Genomic DNA, 24,759 nt, shown 5'->3' with positions numbered 1-24,759 from the left:
ACGTCTGTGCAATATCATGTTCACGGAGTCGCTATTATAGCGGCACGGATATATGAGAAAACGAAATTTGACGAGAAGTTATTAATTTTGTGTAATGTACAAACATAGCGTGCTAAAGTAAGCGTTACACTATAAAAGACGCGTAAATGGGAAAAAATGCCAGAACCTCGCTCAATATGAGTTTTATCAACTCGTTCAAAAGATTTAGTTTTTAATATTCATATATTCATATATATATTATATATAACGAGTGTCTAATTGGCGATTTTACAAATTATAATATTTTGCGAGATAGTTTATAAATAAATCTAAATAAAGATGGTATTGAACACGATAACATTCAAATAAAAGAAAACTATGTATTTGCATTCAAAATTATCCACGCGAAAAACGGCACTTGCGAATATAGTTAAAACACTTACGTTACTCAAGCACGACATGGTGATTGTCGTATTTTTAGTATAAATGCGGGTTCTTAATTGGTTGTCTTTTATGTAAAATATCGTACTTTCCAAGAATGAGCTGCACAGAATGCCCACAATCTGTCGGAAAAAATATTAATGTTATCATGTATTTATCTATATTGTTAGGTAATTTGTGCGAATATAGATTATAAATAGAAACACGAGTGGTCAATAACCTCAAGGCCCCCTCGTTATATCGGACTCGGACCTGTTTAGCCCAGTCGCTTATTCCTTATTTCTGCGAACTTAGGCGTGTTATTCATCATAATCATTATATACATGTAGTCTTCAATTCCACAACAGTATCTTCTAATTTAAGTACATAATAATAAAGATTCTTGTTCAAATAAAGAATAGGTAAATTGCTATGATTGTCGTATCGAGCTGAAATTCATAAAACATAGTATTGAAACAAAATCATACTAAGTATATGATATAGTTTCATTTTGCAGTGTTTGTTTGAAGGGTGACCATGTAAACCCGCTCCGTTAAGCTTGTTCTTGTTCACGTTAGAAAATTACAACAAAGTTTTGTTTTACATACAAGCAATAAATGAAATTAGACGAATAGCTTGATATTCATTTTTTAATCCAGATGGGATAAAATGTAGGTGGCCAATTAGCAATTCGGCGAAGTGTGCACACATTCAATACCATCTATTAATGTGTCTTTAATTACCATATCATTTTGTAAAACTTACTTATGATGTTATTTCAGATCAGATTGTGACACCAACTGTGGTATTCAAGGCAAGACTAAATGCTAACACTGCCGCTCCTGCAGGTCAAGTTATAGTGTTTCCTACAGTACTCTTCAATGAAGGAGATGCCTACAGCAATGACACAGGGGAATTTACGGCCACAACAAACGGAACATATCTTTTTACTATAGCATTATGTGTGCAGGCGAACAAATATTTGTACGTGGGTATAATGGTTGATGGTGTAGCATACACCAGGACAAACATTTATGGTGACGCAAATTACGGCTGTCATACAGCTGACACTATCGCTGTGTTAAAAGCAGGACAGAGCGTGTGGGTTCAGTCGTCTGTTAGTTCCTCTGGTAATATACTCCAACATTCTTCATCCTACTGGAACACTTTTTCCGGAGTTTTACTCCATAAATAAATACAATATTTACTGCATATGATTTCGCACGAGTTGTTTTATAATTATTAAATAATATCAAACATGTTGATGAAAAATAATTCTGTGTAAAGCTATTAAACCTTTTTTATTCATGACCTAGTTTAAAGATATTTGATATTACTTACTTGGTATAATTATGTAAACACAATGTCACAATGTTTCATTACCGAGTTATCTAACTAATGGTAAATAAAGGATCAGGTTAATTAATATCATTGTACTCAACATGAAGATATATTTGGACGAGTTTTCATGTAGCCAGATAAACTATGAACACACAACGGTTCCAAACCAGAACTTAAATGAAAACAGTATATGCAACTCGGATTTTATTTGCAAGTGAATATTTCCATGAAAAGTATCGATTCGGACACAAAAGCAAATACTTTTTGTTTTCTATGTTTGTTTTTTAATAAAGATAAAGGTCATATTTAGTATATAATATTTTGTTTTATATATTGTTTTTTAACAAAGATAAAGGTCATATTTAGGTTTATTTCATTTTGTTTTATATGCATGTTTTTTAACAAAGATAAAGGTCATATTTAGTATACATCATTTTGTGTTATATGTTTGTTTTTTAACAAAGATTAAGGTCGTATTTACTATGTAACAGTTTGTTTCAAATGTTTTTTATTAAAGATAAAGTTCATATTTTATGATACTTTCTTTTTTCGTTATTAAATTAGAATAACGTCGCATTAAACAATCTCTTTTGATTACTGTATGATTTATAATGTAAAAATTATTATTTACTATTCTTTTTTTCTATGTTTTTGTTCACACTGTACTTTGGATTTGTATGGGGTATAAACATTGTTTTAACATAACAAGTAAATCAAGGGAAGGAGAAAATACACATGAAACATCAGGATGGTTTATAACTGATTTATTCTAGGATCTACCTGTTTCGGTCGTTCAAGACCTTCATTAACATGTTTAATGCTGAATAAAACTTTGTATTTTTATTCATATATTTAGTTTCATATATATGTTGTTTGCAAAAATAAAGGCCATATTTAGTTTATAACAGTTTTTTTTTCGTATGTGTGTTTATATCAAAGATTAAGGTCATAAACAAGTCATATTTGGTAAAACATTTAGCTTTATTTGTACTTATAGACCCATTACAAGGCTTAACAAGCAGTTTTACCAATTCATAATATATTTAAGTATAATGTGCCTAAAAGATAGGACGTAAGATTCGTCCAATCTTTTAAAATGTCTAACCTATGTTATAGCTGCCTTATTGCACATGCCCTAACATTAGACAATTGAAATAAAACAAAAACAACTTCACACATTTAAAATGAGATAAGTCCTTTAACAACTCTATGCCCAAAGAAGTCCATATATACCATCACAGTTAACTTCCTTATCTCTAAGAACAGGAGTAACAAATTCTGTACTGGCGTTACAAACATAGGCAAATATCTACTGCACTAAGCATTAACATTGTCGCATATTTCGTTTTTTTCTATTCACATATAGCAGACCACAACAAAATCTCAGATTTGATTTTCATATCTTCACATTCACTGAATGAACTACGACCCAATGCACTTTGTTAGTCGAATAATCTTGGAGCAGCCAGGTTTAGTTGAAATTGGTCCTGTTGAAATATGCACGAGGTGGTACGACTAGTTCTAGAAGACGATTCTGATTTAGCCAATTCTGTCAGTATTCCAAGCTAAAAATAGATACAATAAAATATAAAGCGCTGATGCTTTTAATCAAAATCATATGATGTATAATTATGGTAAGACCAGCATTGTTAATGTAATTAAAGCATATGTCTGCAAAAGCATTGTCTATGTCACCTGCATGCCATGGCTTTCTGAAAAGTATAACGGCCCACAAGATTGTTACGTATTGAGTCAGACCTATACTGCAAAGGTTTCAAAATTCAAATAGGGCCAAATTTAAGTTGGGTTAACAATATTTTACCAACATCTCACCTCTTTTGCCTTTTCTGGTTTAATACCCAGTATTTGCGCTGTCTGCGGATTGGAAAGGGATCTATGAAAGCGCGAGCTCTGCGTCTGGCCGCGTTTCGTATGGCTACACAGGTAACAGACGTAAGTATCCTCCCCGTCGATCACATGGACTGATCCAACTGCCTGCAAGCAGGAACAGTGGTAGCTGTGCCCACACCTGAAAAATAGGGGGGTTTCAAAGACATGTATTTATCCTACATACAATGTATATTTACATCTAAGCCAAGGCGTGCGTGGTGATGTAATAAATTCAAACAACATGTAAGGTGATATCGGTACTTTACAAGACAATTTTATATTCATTGATCACAAGAGCGTCATATATGGATTGTTTAATTTTTGGATGCTTTATGGAATGTTCATCTGCATTATGTGAATGTGTGCATTGTAAGTGGGTGGTGTATCCGATTTAAAGCTGCATGCCTCCAAAATATTTCAAGTACATTGTACAAAGAGTTTAAATAAAGATTCAAGATTCAAGTTATAATGTACATGTTATGTGCGTTTAATGACTCATTTTGCAGTATGTACATCACCACATTTTTACTGCATTACTAACACAGTAAAGGATATGTTTGCATATTTTGACATCTTTTTTAAAGTTTTTAGAAATTTACGTGGATTTTAAGCGCCGTTTGCAAAGTATTAATTAATCTCTTTGTTCACTACACAATATTTTACTTTCAAACACATTTTTAACATTTTCATGAAAATAAGCATGAATCTGGAGGTATGCTGTTTTAAGCCTATTGTTACACACTTATGACACAATAAATACATTTGCATCCACACCAAGGCCAGCATAACAATGTAATAAATTTTAACAACATGTATGATGATAATTGGTACCATACAGGACAACTTTATTCTCATTGATAAACACAGTGTCATATTTGGCTTGTATAACATTTTATGATGCTTTATGGAACGTTCATCAGCAACAGGTGAATGGGTGCATTGTAAGTGTATGATGTTTCTGATTTAAAGCTGCATGCCTCCAAAATATTTTAAGTAAATTGTACAAAGAGTTTAAAAAAAGATTCAAGATTCAAGAGATAATTTACATGTTTTGTGCGTTTAATGGCTCATTCATTTTGCAGCATATATCACCATATTTATACTGCATTACTAACACAGTAAGGGCTTTGCTTGCAAACCACCGTTTATGCGCGGCCATATAAACTTTCTTACAGGTTTATAACAAATTTATAATACAGCAAACATCCTCTTTTTTTAGAGAAAAAGTGAGATTTTTCATAAATTGACAGCAGCCGTGTATATTAAATTATATAAAAGTCACGATTATCCTATGAAAACCGACGTTACAAACGTGCACTATTATAATATGCATACATATTTGCCTTTGTCCGTCAGTGAAAATTAGGGGACACTTCAATGTTATATATCAATCTCCACACAGTGATCTCCCCTTAATTCTTCGGCGTAGATCTCTGCCACCAAGGTCCCAATATATCAGAATTTCTGATATACTATATTTTTTCAAAAATTGTTTTATCTACTGCTTTTATCTATCAGATAAGTTTTCTCTCATTTATTTAACAATGTTTATGAATAAATAAATAAATGATATGAATATTTAGAAATAATTCTAAAAATTATGAGATTATTTTCTACCGAGACGATATTTTGATATTTTATATTTTTTAGCTTTTTAATTCATTTTTCGTTATTCTGTATACTTTTGATAATTTTTTGATAAACTATATCGAACGTAGGCACCAAAAGTTAAAAATAAAACAGAAAGAGAAAAATAACGTTAGATTTTCTTTGTAACGGTCGATATTTACATTTGAATTTCGACGTTACGTCATGTGACTTTCATCATCATGTGACGTCTTTGAAGGCAGTGATTACAATTCTGCCAAGGGAGGTAATCACTGTGAGGAGTTTGGTTATATATATGCACAAGAACGATTGGTATTTACCGAAATGTCCAAGTCCAAGTCGAAAAATGTTTGTCACCGGTTATCATTTCTGTGTAGTAAAGGGGAATTATCTGCTGTAAGACAATGCGATTAACAAATCTTTGTAAGATATCATTTAATATTTATAAATAAGTTGCGGTTTTTTATCCGGGGTAATGCATGCTACAGTTGCTGCCCCTTTCCCGGGGTGGTTTCTTTTAAACTTACGGTGCAGAACAATTTTTTAATGATTTCTTATTGCCAAACCGGGCATGCGAGAAACCAACAATGTAACGAAATATTTAGTAAAGTGAAACCATGGGCAATGCTATGAACATATGAACATTAGAAAAAATAATGTTACTGTAATTCAATTAATGCAATTGCACTTTAGAATGGGATAATGCCATGAAAGTGATCGTTATATTATATAAAGAATAAAAATACTGAGTTTATTATATATATGGGACCTGAGAGAAATTTCAGATAGGTGTCACTGCTTCATAATTTTAAATCTTTGAAAGATCTACGGTAAATGAGATATTAAAGAAATAAACTCATAAACGTTTTGTTAATGGCATACAATATAAAATAGAAAAAACTGTAGACGTATCCTTTGTCAATCCTGTAATTGTGGACGATACAATTTGTGTTTTTTATTGGGTTTTACGTCACACCGACACCGTATAGGTCATACGGCAACGTTCAAGCTTTACTGGTGGAGGAAGACCTCTGGTGTCCTTCCGTGAATTATTTCAGGCACGAACGGGCACCTGAGTAGAACCACCGACATTCCGTTAGCTAGCTGAATAGCTTCCTCACATGAAAGAACCCAAAGTTTCTGTCGGGATTCGAACCCACAGCTATGAGGGGCAAGTGGTTTGAAATCAACGACCTTAACCACTCGGCCACGGACGCCACCACAATTTGTTTTGTGCAAATCATTATTTTGTTAGAAAATTAACATCTCTTTTACAAGAAGCTTCAGCAAATGATGCAAAATTATATGTTGAACGTTATTGTAAACTTTGAACCGAGTGTGTAATAGATTTGAAGGAAAACATGTTGTAAACATGTACAAATGTTATATACATGTACAATAATGATTGGTATTTACCGATAAAATGCAAGTCGAATAATATTTGTCACCGGTTGTCGTTTTTGTAAAGTAAAGGGGAGGTAACCGCCGTAGGATGGCAATACAAAGAGATTTGACTAACATCCCTTTGTAAGATTTCATTAATGCTACCATATTGCTGAGTTGGTTGAATTTTTATTTCCGGGGTAGTGTACGATACAATTGTTGCCCAGTTCCAAAAGGGGCTAGGGTTCTTTAACATGCCCTATGCAGAACACTAATTGAAAACCATGGGACCTCTGTTTCTAAAGACATTTTGTCAGCGCAGTAGCCGGATATAGAACTAGTGCACGCTTGATTTTTTGGCCAGTGAGTTAACACTGTAGCAGCGATCCGTTACAACGCCAATCATAAGACAAAGATCTCCCGTATGATATTTGATATAATGATTTTGTACACAAGTTATATAATTTTAAAGGGCCATTATACCTTATCAATGCTTTTATTTTTATTTCTTTAATATAATTACTTTTTATATATTTCTTTTTATAATTTTGATGTATATTTATATTATTCAATGCGTTACTCACTACTGTTTCGTCTGATGCTTTTTGGCAATAGGTACAGTTATAGTGAGTGAATTAGTATTTTGCATGGAAGTCAAAATAAAACTTTGTTTTTAAAACAAATTATTTCACATTTATCACTACTTTCTTAAGGTAACAAGCGTCTAACATTCTCTTAAACCATTCTTTAAACATTATCAAATTCATGTTTGCCTTTAATACAGAAGTACAAATTAATTTGTTTCTGAGACATAATGTGTCTTTAAAACTTTGAAACACCACAGTAAATGAAATCTTAAAGAAATAAGAGTATACACTGTTTTCAATGGTGAAAGATTAAATAAGTTTGTCTTATGTTTCTGTCAGTATATAGCATTTTACCGGATAATACAAGACGGTATACTTATATAGGGTAAAAGAACTAAATATCGACCTTAAAATAAGTCTTTCATTATACATTGCCTTATGTGTTATTTAATATTTATTCTTGTCGGAAGAACCATAGGAAGCTGGATTATTTGGCGTCTAAAGTAAGCTAATCAAAATAAAAAGAAATAATAATGAAATTGGTTATATGTATTAGAGCTGTATTAACAAGTTTAAAGGGTCAGTGATAATATGTATTTGTTTCAGTTCCAAAAAAAGCTTTTCTTTTGATTGTAATTGTTGGACATTATGATAAGACTGAAATGGAATTCATCATCTGCAAATAATTTCTTGTTTTTGTTTGTTTAATCTACAGATAAATTTATTTTGATAAATTGGGTTTAATTCCGTAAGCATATAGTTCAAACGGAATTTACAGGCATCATATTTTGCCTAAAACATACTTGCTCAATAAAGTCCGTCACATCTGTCTGATAAACGTTTAGTGTCAGCTATGTCATTTCATTCATAGTCTTTTTAAGATGTTTAAACTCATCGAATGTCACAATAAAAAATCATGTTATAAAATTTTCACTTTTAAATGGATTCCCACGCTCGTGCATCTTGAAGTTCTTATCCTAATATTCCATCCTTGTTTTCATTTCAGTTTTATCTTGTAAAGATTAAATATACAGCCATACTTTTTTCTCGCAGAGAAATAGATAGCAAAGATAAGCAACTTCCTAACCAGTTCAGATAGCAAAGTTAACGTGTTTGCTAAACTTAAAACTTGTAGCAAGTAAAAATTATTAACAAGATATCAAAATCAGTAAAATGAAACATTTTCGGAAATATTATACATTTTGCTATGGCTGCAGGTTAAAACATTTACAATCACCATATAGATAAATGATAAATACCTTTTTTCAAACCTTTTTCACAGAACTATGCATATGACTAAAGACTGGTTCAATGGGTATGTTTTGCTACCTACGTTAAGTGAAAGGATTAGAAAGTTACCAATATTTTACAAGCAATAGATATACAAGATTTCAATTTAAGATGGTATATAATATAAAAGGATCAAATATATACCTATTTAGTGTAAATTGCTATAACATGAATATTTATTACTTTTTGATAGACAGGATTGATATGTCATTGGAGTACATACACTTGCCTGACTCTGTTATCTACATGGCTTGTAGAAATAGCAGCAACAGTAATAATTTAAGTAGTCATAGCAGAAGTAGAAAAAGGAGCAGATGAAGTATTAGAGGTAGAATGAGAAGCAGTAGTAGTAGTAGAAAAAAGAAGCAGTGGATCTATTAGTAAAAGTAGAAGAAATAAAAATACTAAAAGTAGAATCAAAAAAAATATAACAAGTAGCATAAGTAGTGATAGTAGAAATTGTAGTAGTGTTAAGTAGTAATAATCGAAATAGTAGTAGAAATAATTAGTGTTAATAGTAGAAGTTGCAGCAGTAATATTAATAGTAGAAGTAGCAGCAGTAAAAGAAAAAGAAGAAGTAGAAATAGCAGTAGCATCAGAAGTGAAAGAAGTAGTGGAAACAGTAGCATTAAAAATAGAAGCAGCAATCGTGGCACAAGTAAGAGCAACAGAAATAGTAGCAGTCATGTTCAATTTGTATGAAATATTAAAAGCATTTTTCAATCAAAATACTTATAAATATTTTATTCTCGTTATCTGTATATATAATGAACCTTAAGTAAACGAGTGTTTTTCCTGGCAGTCTTGTCCTTAACTTTAAAGTGTTTATGCGACGGTCACGGATACAGGGTGGTCATACCCTGTAAACTGTCATTAAAAAAACTTATAGCATTTAAAAACAACTGGGGCATCTTACTTAATTATTAAACTTGTTATGTAACAATTTCCACCAGAAATTTAAAAAATCACATTTACCATCATATCTCAAATGTACAAATCTTAATTTAAAATCATGAAAGAAATGATTGACCAGCGTTTTTTTCTGTTTTTTTTTTTCTTTTTCTTCCTTTATTTAGCTATTTTTATTCTTCCTTAAAATCAAAGGTACTAGGGTTTAACTGTACTTGCTTTAACTTTTATTTCGTATTTCTAAGAAGAAAAAAACCCAGACATTTTTGAAAATGAACCGTGAGAAACGGAAATAAAATCTCAGTTTCAGGATGTTTGGTTCACAATAGAGATAAACGAAGTCTTAAAGGTCGTAAACATCCGTGATATATTCATTAAATATTAAGCATGATTTACATATCCTGTTATTCTAACATTTTATCTGTAATTGAGAGCAGATTGCCAGAATTTGGAGGGTAGTTTAAAAAGTAAGTATCCTTAGATACTAATTTACCCCTTTCTCTGGCCTTCCAGTTTGGAAAGCGACAAATATGATTATTGTCAATCAAGGATGTGTTCTGAAAGTTACCAATACGTAGATGATATCAACTCGACAGACATTGATGCTTCCTGTTTTTGATATAATCACGAAATGTAAAAAGTTAAAGGGACTCCACTGAGGTTTAATGACATGACGGGACTGGAAATAATATTTTGAGATTGTTACTCCATTTGATGTTAATCTATACTATTAACTTATTGGCAAAAATTCAAATCATTAGCTGACTCCGTTTTTCCAGAATAGTTTTTATAATAGTGAGAAATGACGCAAAATTGTAAAGCGTTTAAACGCTATTCACTCACATCGGACTGAGAATGGCACAAACATACGATTTTCAATGTATTTCTTGTATATTTCTTAGTTATATTTTATTGATATTTTTGTTGTAAGTGTTCATGTTGATCTATGTGGAAAATTATAATTTTATAGTTTTAGCCTTAGAAACCTCAGTGGAGTTCCTTTAATACATAAGTTATCTGCAGTTGTTCCTGGACATATCAAAGCTCATGGGATATAAAAACAAACAACAAATAAGTTTTTTTATTAAAGTAAGACATATGCTCAAAATTTTGAGAAATCGAAAGATGTAATGACTGAACTACTGTCATTTTGTGGGGGTCCGTGGCCAAGTGGTTTAGGTCCTTGACTTCAAACCACTTGCCCCCTAACCGTTGTGGGTCCTAATCCCGACATAGATTTTGAATTCTTTCATTTGAGGAAGCTATCTTGCTAGCTCACGGAACTTTAGTGGTTCTAACCAGGTGCCCGTTCGTGCCTGAATTAATGAACGGAAGGGCACACGAGGTCTCCCTCCACCAGTAATTCTAGAAAGTCGTCATATGACCTATACTGTGATGGTACAACGAAAAACCAAACACATTTTTTTTCTCTCGTCCATTCAGCCCGTTCGCCGGCCCTTTCAACCTTAATTAATCTTATTTGCTGCCTTTATGAATATCATTCCTGCCATGCACTCTCCATGAATATCGTTTATTCCATGCAGCCTTCGTGAATTTCAATTCGACGTGTGTCTGCGTGAATTTCTTTTGCCTTAAAATATCCGCGCTGTCTGATCAGGATCCATGCTGTTTGCTTACCAACTCTATTACAAGTGGAAAAACTGACAGCGAACAGCATGGATCCTGATCAGATGCGCGGATGCGCAGGCTGGTCTGGATCCATGCTGGTAGCAAATCCATTATATGACACGGCTCATTTCACCTGTGCAATCTTAGAATTTCGTTTCTGCAATCTTCAAGAATGTCAATTTTCTCATGCAGTCTTCGTGAATAATTTTCGCCCACGTTTTCCTCGTCAATATAATTTTGCTTTCCAAGTTTTCATGAACTTCACTTCGCCCACGCATTCTTCGAATTTATAATCAATTCTATGTTGGTTACAGCAATCAGAAAATCTCGGATATTTACGTAAATGGAGTTTTTATTCTTCTGTGTTTTGTTCCAAATATAAGTTAAAATATTCAACATTGTTTGTATTGATGTAAGAACGAAAGTCCAAGAAATATTGTGTTGAATCGATTTTTTTACTTAAAACCCCAACGTACGTCTAAATTGCATGCCTTGAGTCCATGTCGAGTTAAAAGAAACTCAAGAGAGTGATCTTGACAACTTTCAAGTGCACTTTCTTAGCTAAGTCTGGTGAAGTTACTATTCACAGAAATCGTCTATATAAGTACCTAGAATCGAAAAGGTTAGACATATTTTTGCTTTATATAAAATGTTTAGCAGTTAACTGTTCGTGAAAACTTTAATTTATCAACTGTTCTAAATGCTTTTCCACGTTAATATGTGCTTTTAAAGTTTGTTTGCTCATCTTTAGAACTACAATATGAAAAGCACATATGAACTGATAAACAATTACTGTACTTTTTATACATCCCTTATGATGTTAAATTTGTGGTACATAAGACTGATGTTCCAGTGCTTCCCTCATACTAGGCCCTCATCCTGTTTATCTAAACTTCTTCGCATTATAAGATACGTTTGTGTCACTTTGGACATAAAAATGAGAATTTCATTCTGTAAAATTATCTTTCTGAGTTACCTACTATCATGTGTAATGTCGGAGGAACCGCACTGTTCAAAATATGATTTCGAAGAGAAAGTGTTAGAGAAAATGGTTCGCATGGAATTTCAAATGGAGAGAATGAAATCTGAAATTGATACAAACACCAAGGAAATGCAAATTTTGAAAGGTAAAACTGGTTAGTCTTTGAAATCTTATATCAATTTAAATATTGTTCAAGCACGAACCAATACTCTGTAGTTCATTGTTTATGTCAACACATATAATATATTTTTTTGTAATTTCTATATAAATCTATGATCTCTACACATATATAATTCTTTACATATGACTGTTTGAGTAAATGAAGGGTCAAAAACATAATTTATGTCTTCTAAAAAATTAATAACTCTCTTCTCCGATCTTAGCTGTCAATCTCTGTAAATGTATTTGTATTATAATTGAAATTTCTTTTAGTTTATATGTTTTAGTATTGTTTTTAAAACAAGTCTTTGTTCCTGATATTTGACTGTAAGGTACAAGACAGCGTATCCTATAAGACAATATATCAATATTTTTGAAAATAAAATAAAATAAGCAAAAAAAAAAAAAGAACAAACAAACAAAGTAATCAAAAACCCGATTGATTTATACGTGCAGGTTGATCTAAAGGAAGATATGTACGTGGTCAATGTATATTTATAATATAAGTTATCAAAAAAGTAGAAACAGAACTGTTGCTTGAATGAAAAACTATTTAATGAATGAATGAATGAATGAATGAATGAATGAATGAATGAATGAATTAATTAATTTATTTATTTATTTATTTATTTTGTGGCGGAGCGTTGTACAGGTACAGTATAAAGACCATGAGTGGAATACCTTAGTTGTGCATTATTTAAGATTCAAACAGACACCTGAGTATAACAAACGACGTACCGTAAGCTTTTCTCACATGAAATTATTCAAAGACGCTAGCGCAAATCAAACATAAAGCGGTGAGAGGAAAGTGGCTTGAAGTCAACGACCTTTTTGTTTAGAAAGACTTGGTGTCAAGGTTAGACAAGTGATAATGCTGTGTATAAGTTTTGCTGTGTTTAACGAAAAAAAACGAGCTATAGATAGTTTTACATTGTAAAGACTTGTTAAAGTATATAACATGACAGAGGCTCGAATATTATGATTAATTTCAATTCGTTCAATGAAACATAATTTGGTTTACCTTAAATTAAATCACAGCGAAAATAGTACGTAACATGCATCATCTTTTTGTCTTTCCTAGGCATTAAGTCATGCTATTGTACTGTAAGGTTGTAATTATTAAAACTAAATAATTTATATTGAATATAAACCACGGAACAGTGTATACAATAAATAGAGGATATTGTATGAGTGTAAGTTTAATACTGAGTGCATTGTACGAGATGCATAGAATTATATTATGCAAGCCTCTGGCGACCATAATATATTTTTTGCAAGTGTTCAATAAATTCAAAAACGGAATTACACAAATTAATTACACTTTTTATCACATACCAAAAATAATGACTGTTTTCATCCGTGCTGCTCTGCAGAAATGAGAAACTTCGACAGGAGCGATAGCGATAGGATAATGATTCTAATTTCTGTAGAACAGCTACGGATGAGTACTAACATATTTAGTACCAAGCTTTATTTGGCCTTATTATCATTCACTTCGTTACGTCAGTATGCGGTTCTATGAAGTTCTATAAAAACAGAAGTCGACTATGAACGGACTTCGATAAAGTTTCGACTTTTGTCCATCTATGAAAATTAACGCACATAATTATTAAGAAATACAGCGTTTTCATTGGATGACAAATAAAGTTGGACACTAACCAAACATGTAGTATAAAGTCGCTCTTAAGTCGCTGTAGTTTAACATTATAGGCGTATCAATGAAAATTGGTTCTTTTTTCACTTCAAACGGTCTTTTGTTTTGGTATATGATACATAGAATATTAAATCCGTGTAAGGTCATTACAGAATGTATTGAATTTGTTGAACAAAATAATATTATGCTCGCCAAAGGCTTACATATTTATTAAAATACTTTTATTCAACTCGTTCAAAAAAAACAGTGTTAAACTTACACTCATTCAATAGCCTCTACATATACTCGTTTAATAAATTTAGCCATTAATCTAAACTTCAACGAGTGTCTAACCGGCCTTTTTATATAATATAATATTTTGCAGCCTTCTAAATCTGTAAATCTAAAAGAGAAATAGTTGATTTAGTTATGGACATAATTACCTATCAATGAAATAAAAGGAAATATATATGTTTGCATTCAAAATTATCCATGCGGCACGCGCGTAGATAATAATCTTACTTTTTCGTGCACGCCATGGTGGTTGTCTTAATTAGTATAAATGCGTTCTTTGTTGATTGTCTTATTAATATTGACGTAATAATGTTTTCATCAACCTGTAGAAAATCTATGTCATTTTGTAAATCTTATTTATGATACTGTTTCAGATAAGATTGTGACATCAACTGTGGCATTCAAGGCAAGACTAGATACTAACACTGCCGCTCCTTTAGGTCAAGCTATAGTGTTTCCTGTAGTACTCTTCAATGAAGGAGATGCCTACAACAGTAAGACGGGGAAATTTACGGCCACAACAAACGGAACATATCTTTTTACTATAGCACTTTGTTTGTCTGGTAACAATTATGTTTACGTGGATATAATGGTTGATGGTGTTTCATACTCTAAGTCATTCATTACAGACAAAGATTATCTCGACTGTGATACAGCTGACACTGTCGCTGTGTTAAAAGCTGGACAGAGCGTATGGGTTCAGTTGTCTGCTAGTGCCTCTGGTAATATTATTTACCATTCTTCATCCATTTGGAACACATTTTCCGGAGTCTTGCTACATAAATAAACACATTATTTCTTGCATAGGATTCAAACGAGTTGTATTATTATCATTAAATATTAATAAAAATGTTGATGAAAGAAATGAAAAATGATTCTGATAGCTATAAAACCTGTTTTATTCATGAACTAGTTTAAAGATATTTGATATTACTAACTTGGTATAATTATGTAAACTTAATGTCACAATGTTTCATTACCGAGTTATCTCACTAATGGTAAATAAAGGATCAGGTTAATTAACATCATTGTACTCAACATGAAGATATATTTGGACAAGTTTTCATGTAGCCAGATAAACTATGAACACACAACGGTTCCAAACCAGAACTTAAATGACAACAGTATATGCAACTCGGATTTTATTTGCAGGGGAATATTTCCATGAAAAGTATCGATTCGAACACAAAAGCAAATCCTTTTTGTTTTATTTGTTTGTTTTTTTAACAAAGATAAAGGTCATATTTAGGTATATAACATTTTGTTTTTATATGCATGTTTTTAACAAAGATAAAGGTCATATTTAGGTTTATTACATTTTGTTTTTTATATTGTTTTTTAACAAAGATAAAGGTCATATTTAGGTATATAACATTTTGTTTTATATGCATGTTTTTAACAAAGATAAAGGTCATATTTAGAATATAACATTTTGTTTTATATATTGTTTTAAACAAAGATAAAGGTCATATTTAGGTATATAACATTTTGTTTTATATGCATTTTTTTAACAAAGATAAAGGTCATATTTAGGTTTATTACATTTTGTTTCATATGCATGTTTTTAACAAAGATAAAGGTCATATTTAGCATATAACATTTTGTTTTATATGTTGTTTGTTTTTTTAACAAAGATAAAGGTCATATTTAGGTATATAACATTTTGTTTAATATGCATGTTTTTTAACAAAGATAAAGGTCGTATTTAGTATATAATATATTGTTTTACATGTTTGTTTTTTAACAAAGATAAAGGTCATATTTAGGTTTATTACATTTTGTTTTATATGCATGTTTTTTAACAAATATAAAGGTCGTATTTACTATGTAACAGTTTGTTTCAAATGTATGTTTTTATGAAAGATTAAATTCATATTTTGTGATACTTTCTTTTTTCGTTCTTAAATTAGAATAACGTTTCAATAAACAATCTCTTTTGATAACTGTCGATTTATAATGAAAAAATTATTATTTACTTTTCTTTTTTTCTATGTTTTTGTTTACACTGAACTTTGGATTTGTATAGGGTATAATAATTGTTTTAAAATGTTTAATGCTGAATAAAACTTTGTATTCTTATTCATATATTTAGTTTCAGATGTATGTTGTTTCCAAAAATAATGGTCATATTTAGTTTATAATAGTTTGTTTTTCGTATGTGTGTTTATATCAAAGATTAAGGTCATAAAAAAGTCATATTTTGTAAAACATTTAGCTTTATTTGTACTTATAGACCCATTACAAGGCTTAACAAGCAGTTTTATCAATTCATAATAATTATATATTAAATGTATAATGTGCCTAAAAGATAGGGCGTAAGATTCGTCCAATCTTTTAAAATGTCTAACCTATGTTATAGCTGCCTTATTGCACATGCCCTAACATTAGACAATTGAAATAAAACAAAAACAACTTCACAAATTTAAAATGAGATAAGTCTTTTAACAACTCTATGCCCAAAGAAGTCCATATATACCATCACAGTTAACTTCCTTATCTCTAAGAACAGTAATAACAAATACTGTACTGGCGTTACAAACATAGGCAAGTATCTACTGCACTTAGCTTTAACATTGTCGCATATTTCGTTTTTTTCCTATTCACATATAGCAGACCACAACAAAATGTCAGATTTGATTTTCATATCTTAACATTCACTGAATGAACTACGACCCAATGCACTTTGTTAGTCGAATATTTTCGGAGCAGCCAGGTTCAGTTGAAATTGGCCCTGTTGAAATATGCATGAGGTGGTACGACTGGTTCTAGAAGATGATTCTGATTTAGCTAATTTTGTCAGTATTCCAAGCTAAAAAGATACAATAAAATATAAAGCGCTGATGCTTTAAATCAAAATCATAGGAAGTATAATTATGGTAAGACCAGCATTGTTAATATAATTAAAGCATATGTCTGCAAAAGCATTCTCTATGTCACCTACATGCAATGACTTTCTAAAAAGTATATCGACCCATAAGAAATTAAGTATTGAGTCCGACCTATACTGCCAAGGTCATATGATGAAAGACCTTTTCAGAAAGGCATCAGAAGCCTCTTTGTGCATTATTTCATATATAAACAGGCATCAGTGTGAAACTTTCCATGAGCTAACTTGATAGATTCCTAACATGAGAGATTTTTATTTTTTGTTTGTTTGTTTGTTTCATTTTACGCCTTTTCCCAACAGTATTTCAGTCATATAGGCGGGTAGTTTCATAACCATCGTTCCTGGAGAGTTACACCAGTACTACACTACCTTCCTCCGCGCTAAACTACCAAAGCATCTCCAGGGGATCGAACCCACGCCAGAGAGGTAACTGGATTAGAAGTCATCCACTCTAATCCCTCGACCACGGAGGCGGATATAAGAGATTTTAAAAGTCACTGGTGGGATTTGAACCGTCAGTGTTAAGGGAAAAGTGAATAACGGTCATGACCTCTAGTCCACATATTATTATTGTTAATACAGACAAAAAACAACAACATAATTTTGAGGAACACAAATCCAGTATCACATACCCTAGATGGCGTCCTCATTGCTCTCCTAACAATGTCAACATTCTGTATGTGTTGAGGGTCCTCTGATGCCTGAAACATACAATATAATATCTCATATGTTTGTAAATGGCAGAATATAAAACTATATATCAAACATTCAGTACGCTGAACATACCTGAAAATATAGAAGAAAATATCAACATTCTGTTAATGCTTAGACTAAATTCAGGTTTTACTGGCGGAAGAAGCCCTCAGATACTCCTCTGCATTACCCTGACTTGGCCATGGTGGCCCCATCCAAGCCATGATCCCTCTCAGCTTGCAAGATTTTTATATTAACCCTTTTACGGATCATTGATTTCAAATAATTTACAATTATAGTGACTCCTAAAGGCAGCTGCGATTTTGTATATGCTAAATAAAACAGAGGATCAAACAAGATGGGGTGCTGAATACCAAATTTTGAGAACTGATATCAAGAAATTGGTGCTTTCCTAAAAATTTCACAACAATCTTATATCTGAAAAAAAAACAACATATAATTATAATAAAATATTTAAAAGACCCTAGCTCAACATTGTCTAAATCATTAAAAAAAAGAGTATCATTAAGTGAAACTAATTTTGGAAAAGCTCAATACATTCCTTATCTAAAATGATTATTCAAACAAGACATTTTGGTAGCATGCTCAACTATTCTCAGTGCTTGATAGTAAACCCAGAGCCTGGATTATATAAATTTTTCTTATTTCTAAAAAAAAACATAGTTCTGTAAAACCGACTTGCTTGCAAAACTTTACTAAATAGTGACGCTGACGCCTGGGCGAGTACAATGGCCATTCGTAGTCAGGCTTAAAACTATCGTATACATTTACATTATATTTTGGAGAAATATACCATACAACTAAAAAATTTCAAAGATTTGAATCTTTTACCTGCTGGAACTGAAACCTACAACCCTTTGCAACCAGTTCAGAACCAGATCAGCCTGCACATATGTACAGTTTTACCAGGTTCCATATACCTGGAGCTGTATTCTTATATTGAAAACCCTTTCCCTTCAAATAGACTGTTCCAAATCTATACAGGGCCGAAATTAAGTTGGGTTAACTATATTGTATTAACATCTTACCTCTTTTGCCTTTTCTGGTTTAATACCCAACATTTGCGCTGTCTGAGGATTGGAAAGGGATCTATGAAAGCGCGAGCTCTGCGTCTGGCCGCGTTTCGTATGGCTAACAGACGTAAGTATCCTCCCCATCGATCACATGGACTGATCCAACTGCCTGCAAGCAGGAACAGTGGTAGCTGTGCCCACACCTGAAAAATAGGGGGGTTTCAAAGACATGTATTTATACTAAATACAATGTATATTTACATCTAAGCCAAGGTGATGTAATAAAATCAAACAACATGTAAGGTGATATCTGTACTATACAAGACAATTTTATATTAATTGATCACAAGAGCGTCATACATGGTTTGTATAATTGTTGGATGCGTTATGGAACGCTCAGCAGCAGCAGATGAATGGGTGTATTGTACACGGGTGATGTATCCTAGTTAAAGCTTCATGCCTCCAAAAAGTTCCAAGTAGATTGTACAAAGAGTTTAAAAAACAAGATTCAAGATTCAATCAATAATTTATATGTTATGTGCGTTAAATGACTCATTTTGAAGTATACATCACCATATTTCTACTTGATTACTAACACAGTAAGGGCTATGTTTTGACCTCTAATAAAGATTTTTGACAAGTAATATGGCTCTATATAAACAGTTGTTTGTAAAATATATTATATTGAAAACCACCGTTTATATACGGCCATATAACCTGTCAGAAACATTTATAACAAATTAATAATACAGCAAGCATCTTATTTTAGAGAAAAAAAATAAGATTTCTTCATAAATTCACAGCAGCCGTGTATATAAAACTATATAAGCGTCACGATTATCCAATGAAAAGCGACGTTACAAACATGCAGCATTATAAAATACATAAATATTTGCCTTTGTCCGTCAGTGGGACACATTACTGTTTTGTATTCAATAATTTCTGAACTGATATGTATGTAAAAATGCATTGAATTATGTTCAATGTTATATACATGTTCAACAATGATTGGTATTTACCGCAATTTCATTTCTAAGTCGAAGGATATTTGTCACCGGTTGTCGTTTCTGTGTAGTGAAGGGGAAGTAACCGCTGTAAGAGTGCAACACAAAGCGATTCGATTTACTAACCTTTGTAACATATCATTCAATCATGAAATATACATAAGATAGTTGCGTTTTGTTTTCTTTCGGGGCAATGCATGATGCTGCCTCTTTCCTAAGGGGACCCGGGTTTCTCCACATTCCTGGTGCACAACAATTTATTTTTATTGATATTTCACGGCATGGGCACGTGAGAAAACAATCATTTTACAGAACATTTAGTAAAGAAAAACAACTATGGGCATTTGTACATGAGACAATAAATTAAAATTACTGTAAAATAATTTAAACAATGACATTTTAGAATGGGAGAGTGTCATGAATGTGATCATGATATTTTATTAAGAATAAAACCACTGATAGTATATTATATAGGAGACCTGAGAAAAATTTCAATGAGGTGTCACTGCTTCATAATTTTAAATCTTTGAAAAATCTAAAGTAAATGAAACATTAAGGAAATAAGCTCATAAACTTTGTAAATAGTATACGATATAAAATAGAATACATGAAGATGGGGAGGATACATATTTCCTTTTGGTATAAATCATTATTTATTCTTGGAAAATTATTTTACATGAAGCTTTAGTAAATAATGCAAATTTATATGTTGAAATTTATTGTAAACTCTGAAATGATTATATAATTGATATGAAGGAAAAATGTTATATACATGTACAAATGTTACATACATGTACAAGAATGAATAGTACTTATAGATAAAATGCAAATCGATAATAATTGTCATCGGTTGTCATTTTTGTATAATGAAGGGGAGGTAACCGTTGTAAGACTGAAATACAAAGAAATTCGATTAACAACCCTTTGTTCATTCAATTTTTCCCATGTTGCTGAGATAGTTCAGCTTTTTTCCGGGGTAATACATGATAATTTGTTGCACAGTATCAAAAGGGATTAGAGCTCTTTTACATGTCCGGTTCAGAACACCGATAGATATATATGGGACCTCTGTTTATCAGCGGCGTAGCGGGGAATCAAGCACGTGATCTCTTGATTATTTGTCTAGTGAGTTAACACTGTAACACGTATCCCTTACAACGCCAATCATAAATAAAAGATTTCCCATATGATATTTATTTTTGATTTTGTACACAATTTCAGTTAGGTGTCACTGCTTGATTATTTTAAAAGGCTCATTATACCAGAACAGAACAGAACAGAACAAATACTTTATTAAAATATGTACATAGTACATCATCTATAATACAATTATTTTACAAGCATAAATTATACCTCAGAAATTGCTTTCATTTTTATATCTTACAAGCTTTGAAATTTTTGTGTTGTTTATCCGAAAAATCACTCATTGGTCAATTATCTGAACCATCTTTTCATATGTTGCTTTTAGGCAACAAGTACAGTTATAAAGAAATAATATTTTGATTTGAAGTCAAAAATCACATTTATCGCTACTTGTTTAAGGTAACAAGCATCTATCATTCTCTAAATCATGTTTTAAACATTATGAAATTCATGTTTGCCTTTTACAAAGAAGTACGAATTTATTTGTCTCTGAGATATAATGTGCCTTTAAATCTTTGAAGCACAACGGTAAATGAAATCTTAAAGAAATAAAAGCATGCACTATTTTATTCCATGCTATACGATGAAAACTTGTTGACTTATGCTTCCGACAGTATATAGCCAATTTACCGGATAAGAGAAGACTGTATAGTTATTATGGTAAAACAATAGATATCAACCTCCAAATAAGTCTTTAATTGTATATTGCCTTATGTGCTATTTGATAATTTTTCGTGTTGGAAAACGATAAGTAGCTTGACTTTTTGTTGTCTAAAATTACCTTATCAAAATAAAAAGAAATAATAAAGAACTTGATTCTATGGATCTGTATAAACAAATTCAAAGGGTCAGTAATGATTGGCATTTGATTCAGTTTAAAAAAAGCTTTTCTGTTGGTGGCATTGTAGTTCGGCATTATTATAAGTTTTAAATCGAGTTCATCGTCAGCAAATTTAGTTTAATATACAGATAAATTTATTTTTACGGGAAGTTGATTAGTTCTCGTTATAATTTGGTTTTAATTCCGTAAGCATATTGTTAAAACGGAAAACTTTAAAAAAACAATTTTTGTTCGTAGATACAGTCCGTCACATCCGTCGGATTAACGTTTAGTTTCAGCTATTTCATATCATTCATAATCTTTTTTAGAAGTTGAAATTCATTGAATGTCACAATAATAAATATTTTAATAAAATCGTTACTTTTTAACGGGCTCCCACGCTCGTGCATATCAACGATTAATCAAAAAGTTCTTATCATAATATTCCATCTTTTCCCTTTAGACATAATTTATTAACAGGGATAAGCAACTTCCTAACCAGTTGAGATATAGCAAACGTGTTTGCTAAACCTAAAACTTGTAGCAAGTAAAACATTATTAACAAAATCAGTAAAATGATACATTTTCAAGAAGATTATACATTTTGCTATGGCTGCAGGTAAAACATTTACAATCACTATTTAGATAAATAATACACACCTTTTTTCAAACCTTTTTTTACAGATCTATGCATATGACTAAAGACGGTCTCAATGGGTATGTTTTGCTACGTTAAGTGAAAGGAATAGAAAGTTACCAATATTTTACCAGCAATAGATATAAAAGTTTTAAATTTAAGATGGTACATAATATAAAAGGATCAAATATATACAAATTTAGTGTAAATTGCTATAACATGCATATTTATTACTTTTTGATAGGCAGGATTGATATTTCATTGGAGTACATACAATCTGCCTGGCTCTGTTATCTACATGGCTGGAAGAAGTAGCAGCAGCAGTAGTAATTTCAGTAGTTATAGCAAAAGTAAAAAAGCAGCAGATGAAGTATTAGAGGTAGAATGAGAAGCTGTTGTAGTAATAGAAAAAAGAAGCAGTGGATCTACAGGTAAAAGTAGAAGAAGTAAAAATACTAAAAGTAGAATCAAACATAATATAACAAGTAGCATAGGTAGTGATAGTAGAAATTGTAGTAGTGTTAAGAGTAGAAATAGAAATAGTAGTAGAAATAAGTAGTGTTAATAGTAGAAGTAGCAGCAGTAATAATAATAGGAGAAGTAGCAGCAGTACAATAGGAAAAGTAGCTGCAGTAATAGAAAAGAAGTAGAAATAGCAGTAGCATCAGAAGTGAAAGAAGTAGTGGAAGCAGTAGTAGTAAAAAACGAAACAGCAGTGGATGCAATTGTAGCACAAGTAGGAACAGCTGAAATAGTAGCAGCCATGTTGAAATTGTATGAAATATTAAAAGAATTTGTTAATGAAAATGCTTATAAATATTTTATTCCCTTTATCTGTATGTATAATGAACCTTAAGTAAACGAGTTCTTTTCCTGGAAGTCCTTAACTTTAAAGTTTATGCGACGGTCACGGACACAGGGTGGTCAGACCCTGTAAACTGTCATTAAAAAACTTATAACATTTAAACACAACTGGGGCATCTTACTTAATCATTCAACTTGTTATTTAGCAATTTCTACCAGAAATTAAAAAAAAAATATCACATTTACCATCATATCATATCTGAAATGTACCAATTTTTATAAAAAATCTTAAAAGAAGTGATTGAACAGCGGTTTTTTCTTTTTCTTCCCTTTTTAAATTATTTTTTATTATTGCCCAGGGGTTATCTTTACTTGCTTAAATTTTCATTTCGTAATTCTTAGAAAAAACAGACATATTGAAAATGAACCGTGAGAAACAGTTATGAAATCTCAGTTTCAGGATGTTTGGTTTACAATAGAGATAAACAAAGTCTAAAAGGCCGTAAACATCTGTGATATATTCATTAAATATTTAGTATGTGTTACATATCCTGTTATTCTAACAATTTATCTGTAATTGAGAGCAGATTGTCAGAATTTAGAGGGTAGTTAAAAAGGTAAGTATCCTTAGATACTAAACTTTTGTTTGCACTTTCCGTTTGGAAAGAGACTGTTATGATTATTTGTTATCAAGGATATGTACCGAAAGTTATCAATACGTAGATGATATTAACTCGGCAAAATTTAACGCTTCCTGTTTCTGAGATGAATATAATTTTGCTCTCAAAGTTTTGCCCGTGCAATCTTCGTAGCTGCAATCTTCACGAATGTCAATTCTCTTATTCAGTCTTTGTGAATAATATTTCGCCAACGCTGCCCTCGTGAATATCATTTTGCTCACGATGTTTTCGTTAATATCACTTCACCCATGCATTCTTCGAATTTATAAACCTCTCTATCTTAGCCACAATAATCGGAAAATCTCGGACATTTGTAAATTTCGTTTTTATTCTTATGTGTTTTTTCCAAATATAAGTAGCAATATTCATTAACAAAATTATTTGCATTAATGCAGGAATTATTAAGAAATTCCAAGTAATATTGAATTAATTGTAAATGTTTTTAACCTACGTTTGAAACTGCATGCCTGTTTCCAAATCCATGCCGATTTATAAGGAACCTAAGAAAGTGGTATCAAAGGTAGAACTTCTATCACGTGCACTCTGTAAGCTAAAATCTGTAAATTAATAGATCCCTCGGAAGCATTAATCACAACAAAATTACAAGAGAATCGCAGACTCGGTTTGATTGAGTCTGTACATGAGGAATAATGAATAAGTGCAACATCTGTCATGCCCCCTAGCACTGGCTTGAGCAGTACTCAATTTTCAACACTTAATAGTGCTGGCATCAATGATCGCGAAGGACCAGAAAATATACAACACTGAAGTGAAGTACAGGGCAACTTTTACAGCTGCCATACGGCACTTGACACCTGCTGTTGTGAAGTATAAAATTCTGGAAATAAATAGATCCCTCGGAAGCATTAATCACATCAAAATTAAAAGAGAATTGCAGACTCGGTTTGATTGAGTCTGTACATGAGGGATAATGAATAAGTGCAACATCCCTC

General features: G+C 31.7%; 1 protein-coding gene across 3 annotated transcripts in view; it reads left to right on the top strand.

The window, feature by feature from the left end:
• LOC132715077 (complement C1q tumor necrosis factor-related protein 2-like) overlaps positions 1–24,759 on the top strand; it is a 41,306-nt gene that overhangs the window by 2,665 nt on the left and 13,882 nt on the right. Inside the window, exon 2 of one of the 3 annotated variants that reach the window (XM_060698050.1) lies at positions 1,182–2,645. The exons of 1 other annotated variant lie outside the window; for it this stretch is intronic. In XM_060698050.1, coding sequence (XP_060554033.1) covers positions 1,182–1,594 — 413 coding nt within the window. In that variant the 3' untranslated portion in view covers positions 1,595–2,645. Of the gene's footprint in view, positions 1–1,181; positions 2,646–11,509; positions 12,173–24,759 lie in introns of those variants that run through there. One more of the 3 variants, XM_060698049.1, reaches the window with a different exon arrangement.

The sequence above is a fragment of the Ruditapes philippinarum genome, unplaced genomic scaffold (assembly GCF_026571515.1).
Source record: "Ruditapes philippinarum isolate M1 unplaced genomic scaffold, ASM2657151v2 ctg1755_1_1_1_1, whole genome shotgun sequence".
NCBI lineage: Eukaryota > Metazoa > Mollusca > Bivalvia > Venerida > Veneridae > Ruditapes > Ruditapes philippinarum.
This window is presented reverse-complemented; position numbering and strand designations above follow the sequence as displayed.